Source organism: Triticum urartu, chromosome 4, assembly GCF_003073215.2.
Source record: "Triticum urartu cultivar G1812 chromosome 4, Tu2.1, whole genome shotgun sequence".
NCBI lineage: Eukaryota > Viridiplantae > Streptophyta > Magnoliopsida > Poales > Poaceae > Triticum > Triticum urartu.
The window spans coordinates 51923090-51938784 of NC_053025.1; the positions used below are offsets into that span (position 1 = coordinate 51923090).

Below are 15695 nucleotides of genomic sequence, written 5' to 3' on the forward strand. Positions count from 1 at the left end.
CCTAGGTGCATATGCAACCATTGTCTAAATACACATTTTGAAAAGTTGAAAAAATCGGAACAAAAATCCTGCGGGTATATCCGGACATTCTATGTGCATGCACAAAGTTTCGGTGAAAAACGACGTTTTTTGTGGCTTCTGTAAAAAAGATAAAGAAATGCAAAATGAATAGTTAGTATCTTATATTGTTCAAAATGTGTATTTAGACAATGGGAATCATTGAGTGAAAAAAGGAGCAAAGAATGACAAAAGACGAGACTTTACTAGTCTTCACTCTTGTGGTTTCCTCTTCCTCGGTTTCTGTTTTCTTATTCGGGATCTTTCTTTTCATGGTTCTCATCTCTGCAACACGCGATTTTCGTGGGAGAACCAAATCCAAGTTGGTGAATATCATGATTTGGGCTGGCATGGTATTGGGATCGTTTGATTGATTTCCTTGATTTGATCGCTACTTAATGGGTGTGCGCTCAAAGAATACAAACAGAGATTCACAAACAAAAAGGGGAATTCGTAGTCACTTTTTCGCATATGCACGCACCGTATTATAAGTTAGTATATCTTATATTGCATAATTAATTGCCATGCATAGCACAAAGTAATACAACATTTAATATGATACCACATCTTATCTTTCCTCATTTAATTGTGTACCATATCATTAACAAAGCCTAGTTGGCATGCATGGTAATACGGGCAACCTAAGTACACATAAAAAGTCCTAGGTTTATCTTTCTTTGTTTAATTTTGGCCCCACCAACTCATCGTTGATGCAAGGAGAGGATGTCAGTCTGTGTGTGAGGCCCTTCCCAGTGCTCCACGGTGTACAGGTGCTAAGGATGTCACATAGACAGAAATATGATGTGGCAAAGCATTTAAAGAGGAGAGAGAGCATTATGGTGACCCCAATAAGAACCAATGCTAAACACGTGGACCTAGGCAAAAAGACTAGCAACCAATACATGAAGGAGTTTTATTGCTAAACAATCAAATAGAGGAGGCTTAACTACAAAACCTAAGCACCAATGCATTGGGGACATTAGTTGCTAAGTATTTTAATGCACTTAGCACCCCACTTTAGCACCAATGCATTGGGAGAGGTCTGAGTCTTCTACAGTATAGCTATTGGGTGATACCTAGGTCACCACCATTGGGCCATCAGGTGGTCCCGTGGTTTGAGAGTCTACCATGATTTAGAGGTGGGATTCCTTTGACCCACTGAAATCGACTAGACGCTTCTATTCTTCTATACCTTGTTGGGCCCCAAAGCAGAGAGGATTATAGGACAGTGATAATTTCCCTTAAATGGATAGCCTAAGATTACTAATCAGTGGGAAGTGTAAGTTGAAAGTATGCTCCTCCGAAGCAAAACCTACAATCAATAGTACAAAAATAGTTACAGTAGGCCACGTTTTCTGTCACCCCTGTACACCCATGATGGTTTAATGTTAGAATCAAGATAGTCATACATGTGCTGGCATAGATGTGTTCCATGACAATAATCACTTTTTCATCATGCAAGTGTCCACTTTCATAATGATAAATGGCACATCATGGAAGTGTTTTCGTCGAGATTAACCGACAGGTGGCATCTACTGTAACTAGTCATTGTTTAGCTATCGAGTGCGGGTTCCGGATCCGATACCCGTTAACAGCCCTGACCAAGGTAAACTTGAAGTTAGAAACGATGGTAAAGATGGAAAACATCATCTCTGTAGATGGAAAACGAGGTAGATGTCTAAGTGATGGCAAACTCATGGAGTAATCATTTTCGGAAGTAGAAACGATGGTAAAGATGGAAAACTTCATCTTCATAGATGGAAAACGAGGTCGTTGTCTAAGCGATGGCAAACTCATGGAGTAAGCATTTTAGGAAGTAGAAAAGTACGGTAAAGATGGAAAACATTGTCTCTGTAGACGAAAAAGGAGGAAGATGTCTAGGTGATGGAAAATTGGTGGAGTAAGCATTTTAGGAATTAAAATTGATGGTGAAGATGGAAAACATCATATCCTTCAATAGAAAACGAGGTAGATATCTAAGTGATGGCAAACTCGTGGAGTAAGCATTAGGAAGTAGAAATGATGTTAAAGATGGAAAATATCATCTCTGTAGATGGAAAATGGGGTAGCTAGATGTCTAAGTGATGGCACACTCGTGGAGTGAGCATTTTAGGAAGTCCAAACGATGGTAGATGGAGAACATTGTCGCTGTAGACGGAAACGAGGTAGATGTCTAAGTGATGGCAAACTCATGGAGTAAGCATTTAAGAAAGTAGAAACGGTGGTAAAGATGGAAAAAAACGTCTCCCTAGATGGAAAATGAGGTAGATGTCTAGGTGATGGAAAACTCGTGGACTAGGCATTTTAGGAACTCCGGAGACATGGATAACATGTTGGATGCAATCATATCAGCACTAAAGCATCGGATCCCATCATAACTCTGAAGCTAAACGTGCTTGGGCGAGAGTAGTACGAGAATGGGTGAGCTCCTGGGTAGTCATCATGTTGCATTCCCTTTTTACATTTTTTTCGTCTCTTGGCATGGGAACGTAGGTGCGCGATGTATCTTCAACCTATTTAGTAATTTTCCCATGTGCGTCATGCGTGAGAATGTGGGAACACAGAAACAGGGTTGGTGCCAGCGGCTACCAAACTCGCGGCAGAGACCTCACTGGAGAAGATCTTCGACGCGCACTCGATGCGCCCATGTGTGCGTTGGGTGCACTATGAGAATCCACATCCCCGACATCCTAACTTGACGTCTGCTACTTGTAAACTGCGTTGGGATTTCCCTCGAAGAGGAGGGGGTGAAGCAGTACAGTAGAGATAAGTATTTCCCTCAGTGAGAACCAAGATTATCGAACCAATAGGAGAACCAAGCAAACCATCTTTAGCAGCACCTACACACACAAAAGCAAGTACTTGCACCCAACGCTGGTGAGAGGATTGTCAATCCCCTTGAACTCGTTACTTGCAATGATTAATTCTGGTGGTGATAGATAGATAAATAAAGTAAATAAATTACAGCAAAGTATTTTTGGTTTTAATAATGTAGTAAAAGTAGACCCGGGGGCCATAGTTTTCACTAGAGACTTCTCTCTCGAACACATAGCATACAGTGGGTGAAAAAATTACTGATGGGCAATTGATAGAAAAGCGCATAGTTATGACGTATTCATGGCAATGATCATGTATATAGACATCACGTCCATGACAAGTAGACCAATTCCTACATGCATCTACTAATATTACTCCACCAATCGACCGCTATCCAGCATGCATCTATGGTATTAAGTTCAAGACAAATAGAGTAACGCTTTAAGCAAGATGACATGATGTAGACAAAGTAAAAAAACCAAACAGTATGAATAAACCCCGTCGTTTTACCCTTAATGGCAACAACAAAATACGTGTCTCGCTACCTCTACTATCACCGGGTGAGGACACCGGAAGATTGAACCCATTACAAAGCACCTCCCCCATTGAAGATAAATCAATCTTGTTGGCCAACCAAACGGATAGATCGGAGAGAAATACAAAGCTATGACAATCATGCATAATAAAGTTCAGAAAAGACTCAAGAATAATCTGATCATAAATCACAATTCATCGTATCCCAACAAACACACCACAAAAGAATTGGATAGAATTCCAAGAAGATCGAGCAGAACATTGTATTGAAGATTAAAGAGAGAAAGAGAGAGAGAGATAAGAAGCCATCTAACTACTAGCTATGGACTCGTAGGTCTGTCGTGAACTACTCACACATCATCAGAAGGCAGCAAGTATGATGCAGAAGCCCTCCGTGATCGATTCTCCCTCCGGCAGATTACCGAAAAAGGCCTCCAGATGGGATCGTGGAAGAACAGAAACTTGCGATGGTGGGGAAAATGTTTCGGGTGGCTCTCTGGGGTTTCCCAATACTTGAGAATTTATAGAAATGGAATTAGGTCAGACAGAGCCGCGTGGGGCCCACAAAGTAACAGGGCGTGCCCTGTTGCCTTGCCGTCTCCTCGCTTCGCGCCTGGTCTCCTCCAGAAGTTTCTAGGGTCTCTTATGTCTAGAAAAAAATCATCAAAAATTTTTGTAGCGTTTGGATTTCGTTTGGTACTAATTTTTTGGAAACCAAAAACAAGCATAAAACAGTAACTTGCACTAGACACTGGGTTAATAGGTTAGTTCCCAAAAATGATATAAAATAGCATATAAATGCATATAAAGTATCCAAGATTGATAATATAATAGCATGAAACAATCATAAATTATAGATACATTGGAGACGTATCAGCATCCTAAACTTAATTCCTGTTCGTCCTCGAGCAGGTAAATGATAAAAACAGAATTTTTGATGTGAAATGTTATCTAACATGTGTATCATGTAATCTCTTTACGGTATAATCATTGAGAAACGATGAAGTAACAATATAAACATAATAATATCCATGAATATAAGAAACATAATCATTACTTTTTCAAAATATATTATCCCACTCATTTTTATCATGTTAGCATGGCATGACTCCGCCTTCACCGCATAAATATAAATCATGAGCACCCTAGTGTCAAACCAGATAATTGGATCGTACTTCTAACGCTTTTGGCATTTTCAACCCCACGCAATACATGAGTGTGAGCCATGAATATAGCACTATAGGTGGAATAGAATGCGGCGATAGAGATCAATAAGGGAGTCGAAAAAAATAAAGTCTCGCATCGATGTGGCTAATCAACGGGCTATGAAGATGTCCTTCAATCGATGTCGAAGCAAAAAACCAATTATAAAGATGTGTATTTAGTATCTAGTCAACCAACTAGTTAGGATCTAATTTAGACGCTATAGATTTGAAAGTAGTTATTTCTCTCCTTCCAGTTTATTCAACAAATAGAAAAGGCAATAGTCCCAAACTAAAATTCATGCAAACTTTAGACATGGGGACGGGTTAACCAAAGGCAACACAGACAAATTTTTCATGTTTCCCAAGATTTAGAAAATTATGTATAAATCTGGATGAATACACATTTGATATGAAAACTCCACCAAAAGGTCATATGGACTTATTAAAAACAACAATAAAGTGCATTAGTCAGAATAAATAGTTTATCTGTCAAATATACTAGTGTCTTCTTTACCAATGGCTAGTAATAGGCAATTGCAATTCAGTCAGAAGTGAGGTAACTGAGTTGCAACATGGGGAGGGGGTGGAGTAATCTTTTATCCCTTGAACCATCAAGCATCAAGCCAATATGTTTTATTCAATCTTCACACCAAGCTTCATCAACATTCAGAGGTATACTTTTGGACCGAAGGATGATGCTTTCTTTAAACAATCAGAAGAAAAAGGATCCTGGTTTCACAATCTCTAAGTTTATGAAGTTGCCATTAGTGAGATGCCCAATAAAATCTAAATAGATACAAAATTAAGCTTGAAAGATGGTAAGAGTTACACAATAACTAAACAGAAAGGGAGAGTCACAGATGTTGATTTCTCGAATTTCCTCGAAGTAAAAGAGGTGTATGGGGAGGAGAAAATGTCCAAGAAACATCACGTACTTGGATGAACAACAAAGTTGGCTAAAATTCATATTTGGGAAAGACTGACTTCTAACAAACTTACATTCTTAAGGCTTAATGGCAAGCACCAAAATCACAAGAACAAGAATGGCCATAGAACCACCACAGTCAAACAGATACGTGCTTCAGAATGTAACAAATCAAATGGCACGTGGCAGATGGAGGACACCGGTATGCACTACCTATGAAACTAACTGGTACCATGAGTTGTCTGACTGGTCACCGACATGTTGCAGCCCAGAGAGAAACAGAGAGGAATCACAAAAGGGAAATATAAAAAAACAGATAGAGAAATCGATGGAAAGAGAGAGCAGAAAAGAAATAGGGCCCTAATAAGTGTCACACGTGTGGCATGAACACATGGCAACTCCGAACATTTTTTTATGGGAAGTTTAGTGACGCTAGGATGACAACTTTAATTGTCAAGCTGGCAACTTTAGTGCTTCAGTTTATTTTTGGGGTTTATTTTTTCTTTTTGTATAACAACTATAGTTGTAAAAAATGTCAAGACTGGAGTGCTTCATGCCACACGTGTGCCACCTATCATTTGGGAAGAAATATGGATCTCGTTATCTCCTCCTCCAAACAAAGCTCTTGTTGTCTTCCCGGACCCTAGTTGTCTCTCGCCGTTTTTCCTGACGCCATCGGACCGACTCGAGAAAAAAAGGGAGACCGAAGGAAGAGATGGGTACGGGGAAGGAACGAGGTTGAGAGGGACACACCAGCTTCATGCGCGCCACCGCCGATCCCTCGCTTCGTTCTGTTCATGAGGAGTTTTTTAGAAGATGTTCATGGGTGTCACTTTAGTGCGCTGAGCAGTGGAGTCTAGAAGCGGCACATGTTATTCCCTAATGGGCTGGCCCGTAAAGTCAAGCGAACGAGAGGCTGACTATGTTGGCCCACATGCTCACACAACCCGAACGAAGAACAGAGTGGGTGCTCCTATACGGCGCTTCAGGTGCCCATTTGGGGAATGCCACTAACACAACCGCGGACTTGGGCCGGCCCAATGCGGGTGCTCGCTCGCTCGGCACGTCGCTTGTTCGAGCGCCCCAACATCTCGTTGTAAATGAGGCAGAGGGAAGCCTCGCCTCAGGGGAGCTCCAGATGGGACGGCCCAGCTGTGCGGGCGGCTAAAGCCTGCTTTTTCTATCTTCTAATGTTTTTGTTTTTCTTTTTGCTTTTTGCTTTATTTTATCCTTTATTTTATACTTTAAAATATTCTGTTGACCAAGCTTAATTTTACAAATGTTTAATATTCTGTTGACCAAGATTAATATTTTTTCTATATATATTACAAAAAACATTTGAAAAACTGTTGACCAAGCATTTGAAAAATGTTAAATGTTTATAGAGAAAAAATTATCACGTGTACGAAAATGTATAAAAAATGATCATGTATTCAAAAAAAATGTTAATCAAGTATCCGAAAAATATTTGAACAAGTATTTGAAAATGTTAATCAAGCATTTGAAAAAGTTAAACGTGTATAGAAAAATATTGACCATGTATTGAAAAAAGATGATTTTTTATATGTATATAAAAAAATTTAATCAAGCATTTCAAAAAATGTTGAACAAGTATGTGAAAAATGTTAATCAAACATTTGAAAATATTAAATTTATATACAAAAAATGTTGACCATGTATTCAAAAATGAAGAAATTTCTATACCATGTATATAAAAATGTTACTCATACATTACCATGTATATAGAAATTTAATCAAGCACTTCAAAAAATGTTGAACAATATTTGAAAAGTGTTAATCAAGCATTTGGAAAATGTTGAATGTCTATAGAAAAAATGTTGACCATATATTAAAAAATGATGAAGTTTTTTTATCATGTGTATAAAAATGTTAATCAAACATTTGAAAATAATGCTGAACAAGTATTTGAAAAAAGTTAATCAAGCATTCGGAAAATGTTCAATGTGTATATAAATAATGTTGACTATGTATAAAAATATTATCAGGCATTTGAGAAAACGTTGAACAAGTATTTGAATTTTTTTTAATCAGACACTTGGAAAATATTGAATGTTTATGGCAAAATATTAACCATGTATTAAAAAAATGTGAAACTTATATTATGAAAAATGTTAATCAAAAATTTCAAAAAAAAATATGTCTAGAAAAAATGTTGACCATGTATTCAAAAAATTTTAATCTGTTGTTTGAAGAAAATCGATGAAAAACAAGAGAGAAAGAAACAAAACCGAAGAAAAATAAAGAAAAGGAAAAGACAGTGAAAGCCGAGAAAGATATAAAGAAATCATAAGAAAAACAATGAAAAAAGGAAGGAAAGAAAATAGTAATAAAATTTGAGAAAAGTCGATGAAAAAAAACAGAAAAAATCTAATGAAAAACCAGCTCTTTTTGCCTCAAGAAGGACACGCCTAATAAACTTAGCACGAACGCAATGTTAGCCGAGTGGCTATGGGGGGATGCCCCCCACGTCGTATTGGGCGGCCCATTCACGCGCGCATAGTAGTAAGTAAAAGGAGCAAAGGAATAGGGAGAAGCAGGGAGCAATTAGTGACGAGTGCTTTTTCAGGAGCCTCGCAACAATCACTTGTAGGTGGGCAGAGAGTGCGCCACCTGGCACGGTCTCAGCCGCCGCCATGTGTCGTGCTCTGGGCGCTCCCTTCGGGCTTTTTCTTTTAATTTTTCCGCACGCGTTTTCAGCTTTTTAAGCGGGTTTTTGGGGGGTTTTCAGTTTTCCACTGGTCTTCTTTAGCTTTTGGACCAAAAAATTTGTGAAAAAACTGGTTTATTTTTGCTTCGAGGCACGGTTTTACTTCTGCGAGAGACACGTTTTTGGTTCTGTGAGAGGCACGGTTTTGCTATCGCGAGAGGCACGGCAATGCCTCTCAGAAACGAAGAAAACGTGTTCTCTGTTTTTTTCTTAGAGGGGCACGGTTTTGCTGCTGCGAAAGGCACAGTTGTGCTTTCGCGAGAGGCACGGCCGTGCCTCTCGGAAACGAAAAAAAGGACGCATTTTCTATAAAAAAAATCTTCCACGAGGCACGGTTTTGCTTCGGCGAGAAGCACCGTTGTGCTTTCACGAGATACACGGCGGTGCCTCTCGAAAAATGAAAAAAATAATAGCCTTTCACGAGAGGCACGGTTTTGCTTCCGCGAGAGGCATGGTTGTGCTTTCGCGAGAGGCACGGTCGTGACTCTTTCGGAAAGGGAAAAACCGTGCTCCCAGTTTAGTTTTTTGTCTGGTTTTTTCATGAAAAAAAGTCTGTCAAAACCTATCAACATGGTATCTAATTTTAAAAATCTCGATGTGAGGAATTCAATGATGAAAACAGTTCAAGATTTGGATGCACGGTTTAAGAAATAAAACGTTTTAAATAAACGCATCTATGAAAAAAGGAAAACAGCCACAGGTTGCGACAAGTGGCGCATATGCAACGCGCCACTTGACAACCTAAGAAGGTGATGGTGATCTTTGAGTGTTCCTCGATTAGTGATTTCGGGAGAAGCAGGAAATCGATCCCTGGTCCCGAGGGAGATCACGGGCGCTACTATCCACTCCACCCCATGTCGTATTGGGCCGGCCCATTCATGCGCGCATAATATTAGCACAAACGCAATGTTAGCCGAGTGGCTGCCCCCAACTTCGTGTTTTAATTTTCTTTTCTCTTTTGTTAATTCTGTTTCTCACTTTTCTTTGTTCTTTTGGTTATTATTCTACAATTTTTGTATATGTCAACAACATTTTTCTAATACATGTGTAATATTTTTCCAATACAAATTAATAATTTTTTGTAACACATGGTCAATATTTTTTCTATACACATTTTTCAAATTCTTGATTAAAATTTATCAAATAGAGAATTAATAATTTTATATAAATTTTTAACATTTTTTTAAATATTTGATTAATTCTTTTCAAATAAAAAGAATATATATTTTTAATACATGGTGAACATTTTTTCTATACACATTTAACATTTTTGAAATAATTGATTAACATTTTTCAAACACATGTTCAACATTTTTAAAAATGCTATATTAACATATTTATATACATGATCTAATTTTTTCCTTATTTTTAAATACAGGGTAAACATTTTTTATATACGCATTTAACATTTTCCAAATGCTTTACTCAACATTTTTATATACATGATCATATCTTTTCATCATTTTATTAATACATGGCCAACATTTCTTTTCTATACGCATTTAACATTTCCCAAATGCTCGATTGACATTTTTCAAATACTGGGTCAACTTTTAAAAAAAATGCTAGATTATCATTTTTATATACATGATAAAAAAATTTATCATTATTTTAATACATTATCTATAATTTTTCTATACACATTCAACATTTTTACGAATGTTTGATTAACATTTGCCAAATACTTGTTCAACATTTTTTAAATATTTAAATAAACTAAATCAGAAAACAAATGGAAAAAAACAAAAAATAGAGGTTGTGGCCGGCCGTGCGTGTGGGCTGAAGCGAGATATAGGTGTACCCGTCGTTCCATGGGTTCACTCGTGACTGGTCGTGGTTGATCGGTGAATGGTTGACTTCGGAAAAAAAAAACCAAAAAATCGGCAAAAATCGAAATAAAATATAAATTCAAAAATGCTCATGGATTTTGAAAAAAGTTTACATACTCCAAAAGGTTCAAAAATTATGAAAAATATTATTGATTTAAAAATTCATCAAATTTGAAAAAAAAGTTCATCAGTTTTTTGAAAAATATCGTCAAATTTGAAAAAAACCGTCAATAAATATTATAAATTCATTTATTTGGATAAATAGTTTATTGAATTTGAAAAAAAGTTCATCAAATTTCTAAAAAATTCATCAAAAAATGAAACAATTTCATCAAATTCAACGAAAAAAAATAACCAGAAAAAAGAAAAAAAAGAAAAAGGAACAAGAAGAAGAAGTAGAAGAAGAAGAAGAAGAAAAAGGAAAGAAGAAAAGAATAAGAACACGAATGGAAAAAGAATAACAGGCACCAACCGTTGATTGGTGCAGCGGCCACTGTTGTTCTCACTTAGCTGAGAGAGATCTTCTGTTCGAATCCATTGAGCGCACACCCTTTTTTGGTTTAAACAGAGAGAAAAAAGAAGCAAAACAGGTCGGCCCAGCGTGCAGGCGGGGGTGTGCGCCTGATTGCAGAAACACTACAAACGGGGGCCTGAAGCGCCTTTTAGGAAATGTCGGAGAGAGTGGCGTTCCCAGGGAGCTTAGAGTTGTAGAGAATAACTATTAAGGATTCTCTGTCAAAATTGCGCACAAGTTGGTAAACATTGAAGAACCAAAAAAAGAAACATGAAGAAAAATCAAACGGTATCGGTCCAGGAGCGCCAGTGCGAAGGTCTCAGTGAGAGTCGCTTCCTTTTTGTTGTTCTGTTTTGCGGAAAAATTCCGATCTTTTCATCAACTGTCATGACAGTACAAAAAATATCAAAATCCCGATCTATTCATCAACTGTCATGACAGTACAAAAAATATCAGAAGTAATATAAATTACATACTGACTGGTAGACCACCTAACGACGACTATAATTATTAGAGCAAGTCGAAGACGCGTCACCTTCAGCACCCCTCTGTCAATGGAGTCGGACAAACCTTGTTGTAGTAAACAAATAGGAAGTCGTTATGCTAAAACCCCATAGGACCAGTGTATCAGAACAACAACCATCACCAATGTAGAGAAGTGTAGATCAGAATTATAAACCTATAAACACATGAACACAGACAATGGAAGACTAGATTCATAGAGATCCACCGAAGATCAACACCGATCAAATCCCACGAGATCCGCCACACATACACACTTCCATACACCCTTTGACAATGCTAGATGCAGCGCTGCGATGAGGTTAGGTGAGAAGGACCTTATTCCATCTTCAGGGAGTCGCCGCCGCCTCGCCTTCCTGAAGAGGACACAAACCTTAATCAACCTCAGAAGAACACCTAAAAATAGAGTAGGAGTCCTCCCGCCGGCAAGGGTCGGGGTTCACCGTGTCTCCATGGCCCTAAGGCCACAGGAGATGAGGCAGACCGGCGGTGGCTCCGACGGAAGGCATGAGGTCCATGTCGTCTGGGAGGCCTTTCTTGGGGACAAGGACAACTTTTCTGCTTTCATCATTCTAGACGAAGTCCTACGTTTTGTTGTGATTTTTTTAAAGCGTGATTTTTTTTCATTCAAATTTGGCTCCAAAATTGAATTTTTTAATCACCCTTGCTCTTAAATCTGAAACAAGACTTCTAAGAATTTTATTTTGTTTCCTTTTAAAATGAAATCCAGCACCCTACTAGTACCTCGTAATCACCGAACGGTGCCAACTTTCTCTTTTGACAACGTTTTGACCAAAACCTCCCCGCTTCTCCAAGACGGGCCTACAAGTCTATGACCGGGCTACTAGACGTGTGATACAGTGCCATCATCCTAGGGCCGTAGAGTCCCATCCCATCAGAGCAGCAGAGACAAAGAATGAGAGGGCAAATCAGGGCATCCTACAGGCCTTCCGTTCGGTGGCTCCACTTGCTTCTTCTCTCCCTCCTCCGCCTTCCCGTGGTATCCATGCTTGCTTCTTCAAGTTCCAGCAACACATCAGCGTTGTGAGCCTTGAGTACTACTCCCTTCCGGCCTGCATTGCAGTGAGTGAGTCCTTGGCTTTTGGTTGCTGCCTAGCCTTTGGTTTATCTCCTTCCCTACATGTGCATTTTGCTTCTTTTCTTTCAGCCCTTTTGTTGGGGAAACTCTCAGAATTTACCACAGGGAGAAGCTATACATGTTTCTTTCTTGTTAGAGATCAGGTAATTTGATGGGTGCGTGCAGGGGCTAAGCATTTAGGCGTTTGTAATTTTGCTTGATCTTTGGCTGGTCGTTTGTACAAACTCCCTGTAATTTTGCTTGATGTTCATGGTACAAACTCCCTGTACTTAGGCGTTTGTACAAACTCACTGTACTCTGTTTCTTGATTCCATCTTAATATACCACAAGGCACAAGCAGTTGTCCTGCATGATTCGGAAAAAAGAAACTTAATGAGTAGGTGCAGTGTAAAAAATGCTGCAGAGGATACCAAGATTTTCTTTCTCTGCCAGTCATAATCTATGTTTTTCTGCTTACAGGACATAAGTAGGCGGCGAGATGAGCAATTCCTGTGAGTGCTGCAAGAGATACTGGACTCATTTGCATGGAAAGGTCAAGTGTTTCTTCACGCACATGGATAGACACTCTAGGCATAGCATGGTAAGCTCAGTGGTGGGTTTCCTTGATCATTGAACCGGTAGCAATAAGACATGTTCTAAACTAACACTAGTAACAATTAAAAAAATTGCAGGTCATACCAGAGAGATTTGTGAACTATTTCGCGTGGAAGCTGTCAGGAACCATTGAACTAGAAGCCCCCAACGGCAATGTGTACGATGTTGGAATTACTGAGCGTAGGAACAAAACATTACTCAGATCTGGGTGGGAGGCGTTTGTCGATGCCAACCATATAGTAGAGAACGACTCATTGATGTTCCGATACCGTGGAAGTTGTCGCTTCAAGGTTGTGGTCTTTGATTCTAGTGGTTGTGAGAAAGTGGTGTCCTGTGCTCGCATACTGACCAATATTAGTGATCAAGAACCAAGCACAAATTCTGCAGACATTTCGACCAGTTTCAGTGATGGTAATACTCCTTCGTCAGCACGAGCACGATCAGATGATTGCCAGAGTGGAAGCTCAGGCCACCGTAGAAAACGAGCAAAGAAAGATGTGATATCTTATCCTTCGGAGGGTTCGTCAGGTTAACTTTACAACTGACTTGTGACTATTGATCATACCATTTTGCTGCAGTTACCAACACTTACTCATGAAACTATTTTACAGGAGAAGACAGTCCAGATGAGCACAAGTCATCTGAATCCGAAGATATTGAACATATTCGATTAACACCCGAGCATGATGATACAGACCCCTGCATGATGCCAATGGGTACCCGTCTAACGCAAGTGCAGGAGAAGAAAGTTCTAAAGAAAGTAGGAGCCATTGCATCCGATCTGCACATCTACGTCGCAGTCATGACCAGGCGCATTGTCCTCGTCTCCCTAGTAAGTCTAGTCTAGAATAATATTCTTCTGATTTTGGGTTGACGGTTATTTTGTTTTGAGAGAAATCAGTCCACATAAGCAAATATGCTACTACCAAGTACCAACCATAGTTGTTTCACAACAGCTGTTTCAGCAACAGTTCATACTTGTTATCTACTGCCACTCATCTACATATTTGCAAGCTTGCATTTTATTCTAATATGTTCAGTATTCTGCGTGTATTTGAACAAACAGACCTTCGCCACACAATACTCTGAAACGTACCTTCGGAAGGGGAGCCGGAGTTTGGTGCTTCAGGCTGAGGGGAAGAGCCAGCGATGGCATACTGAGTTGCACGACACCAAACGGACCCTGAGGATATGTCGAGGCTGGACTTCTTTTGCCAGAGACAACAACCTGCGGGAGAGGGACATCTGCCTCTTCGAGCTAATGAAAAACGAGGGGGAGCAGAAGAAGATGATGGTCTATATCATTCGCCGTGAGCGTTGCTAGTTTCACGCTCTTGACAAGACGCAGAGAGGTCTCTGCTCTTTGTGCTGGCATTTTGTATGTTGCTGATGGGGCTCTTTGCTGCTTTTGTGATCTGGAAGTAGAACTATGGGCATGGCCACTCTGGAATGAGTAACAAACCTATATCTGCATGGCAAACTAGAAACTTAGTTTTAAACATAAACAGGTTGTGATTTCTTTCTTCAGTGGCAGCCCTATTTTGTGGCATGAATTTAAACTAGTTGTGCTGACAACGTTTGTATGAGGAAGCCACTTAATTGTTTGTATCCTCTGAAGTTTGTTGAACTCATGATTCCTAGTTTCTTAGTTCACTTGTGTACTTCCCTTGGGTTGATGCAAATTCAGTGCATATCAGAATGTACTCTACTCACTACGGTAAATCCAACCACAAAGAATATCCAGGAATTAGTGAGACAGCATTCAAGAAGAAGGACCGAGTGGAAGATCGCAAGACAATTCGTCTGGATGGATGGATCTTGTCTTCAATGTCACTTCTATTTTATTTTTTTTCCTTTTTGGCCTAGACATGTACACCATTGAAATTGGCTCTGAGAGCCATGCCATATACGATTATGAAACAATTAATTTACCTGAAGAATAAGTACATATTTCTTTTTTATACTATTTCAGTCAGTTTCAGCTATATTAGGATCAGACACCACTATTTTGAAATTTTAATATTCATAATCTTAACGAGGCAAAAACAATTAGGCTGTTTGGATTTTGTCACGTAGAAACCTTTCAAAAAAATATCTCAATGATTGAATTTTCGGAAGTCTTGAATTCCTTTTTTTCACCATTGAGTGGTTTGAACATTTTCATGTTTATAAAAAATCACAATTGAGTGGTTTGAAAATTTTCAAGTTCCATTTTATTTTATTCAGAATATCTCTCAATGTTTGATATTTCCATGTTTTAGAATATTCTTGTTCAGAAAATTTCATGGTCCTCACTTCTAATTGACTGGTTTGATATTTCCATTGAGTGGTTTGAACATTTTCAAGTTTTAAAAAAAAATACAACTGACTGGTTTGAAAAAATTTAAGTTCAGTTTATTCTATTCAGAATATCTCCCAATGTTTGAAATTTCCATGTTTTAGAGAATTCCTGTTCAGAAAATAAGTCATGTGTGTATTAAAATATCAATTTTACAGGCTAATTTAATGTTTGAATCTGATAGATCAGTACAAATATGAAAAATATCAATAACTTGGGGTAAAACATTACTTACATGGATATTACACTAAATATGTGTCTAACAGAAACTACTTAGCTCTATAAATATAATTATGTTTCTTCCCTTTGGGTAAACAAGGAAAGACTATTGCATACTTCCAAATATGAGCTAATATTTCCAATTCATGTTTTTTCACATATAATTCAAACATGTGAATTAACATAGTAGATTGGATCCGCACGAAAGGAGTTTCAAAATCACCTTGAAATGTTCAGTACCGTAAAACTGAAATGTTCTTAAAACAGTGTTATATGATCAAGAGCATATATATAGTTTGAGGATGAAAATCGCC

General features: G+C 38.5%; 1 protein-coding gene and 1 pseudogene across 1 annotated transcript; both read left to right on the forward strand.

Moving 5' to 3' along the window:
* The first annotated feature begins 2392 nt into the window (after positions 1 to 2392).
* On the forward strand, positions 2393 to 2511 carry LOC125555028 (annotated as a pseudogene).
* A 9528-nt stretch (positions 2512 to 12039) lies between these two features.
* LOC125553511 (B3 domain-containing protein Os03g0619600-like) lies at positions 12040 to 14856 on the forward strand. The gene is made up of 5 exons (XM_048717283.1): positions 12040 to 12218; positions 12690 to 12810; positions 12902 to 13352; positions 13436 to 13656; positions 13891 to 14856. Exons 2-5 carry the CDS (start codon positions 12709 to 12711, stop codon positions 14146 to 14148), a joined length of 1032 nt encoding a protein of 343 aa, XP_048573240.1. The 5' UTR covers positions 12040 to 12218; positions 12690 to 12708; the 3' UTR covers positions 14149 to 14856.
* Positions 14857 to 15695: the final 839 nt, after the last annotated feature.

Bases quoted from the DNA above. Each gene is read 5' to 3' on its own strand.
- LOC125553511 (XM_048717283.1), top strand. From the start codon at position 12,709: ATGAGCAATTCCTGTGAGTGCTGCAAGAGATACTGGACTCATTTGCAT. The intron at 13,353-13,435 runs GTTAACTTTACA...ACTATTTTACAG, and splicing joins TCCTTCGGAGGGTTCGTCAG to GAGAAGACAGTCCAGATGAG. The intron at 13,657-13,890 runs GTAAGTCTAGTC...TTGAACAAACAG, and splicing joins GCATTGTCCTCGTCTCCCTA to ACCTTCGCCACACAATACTC.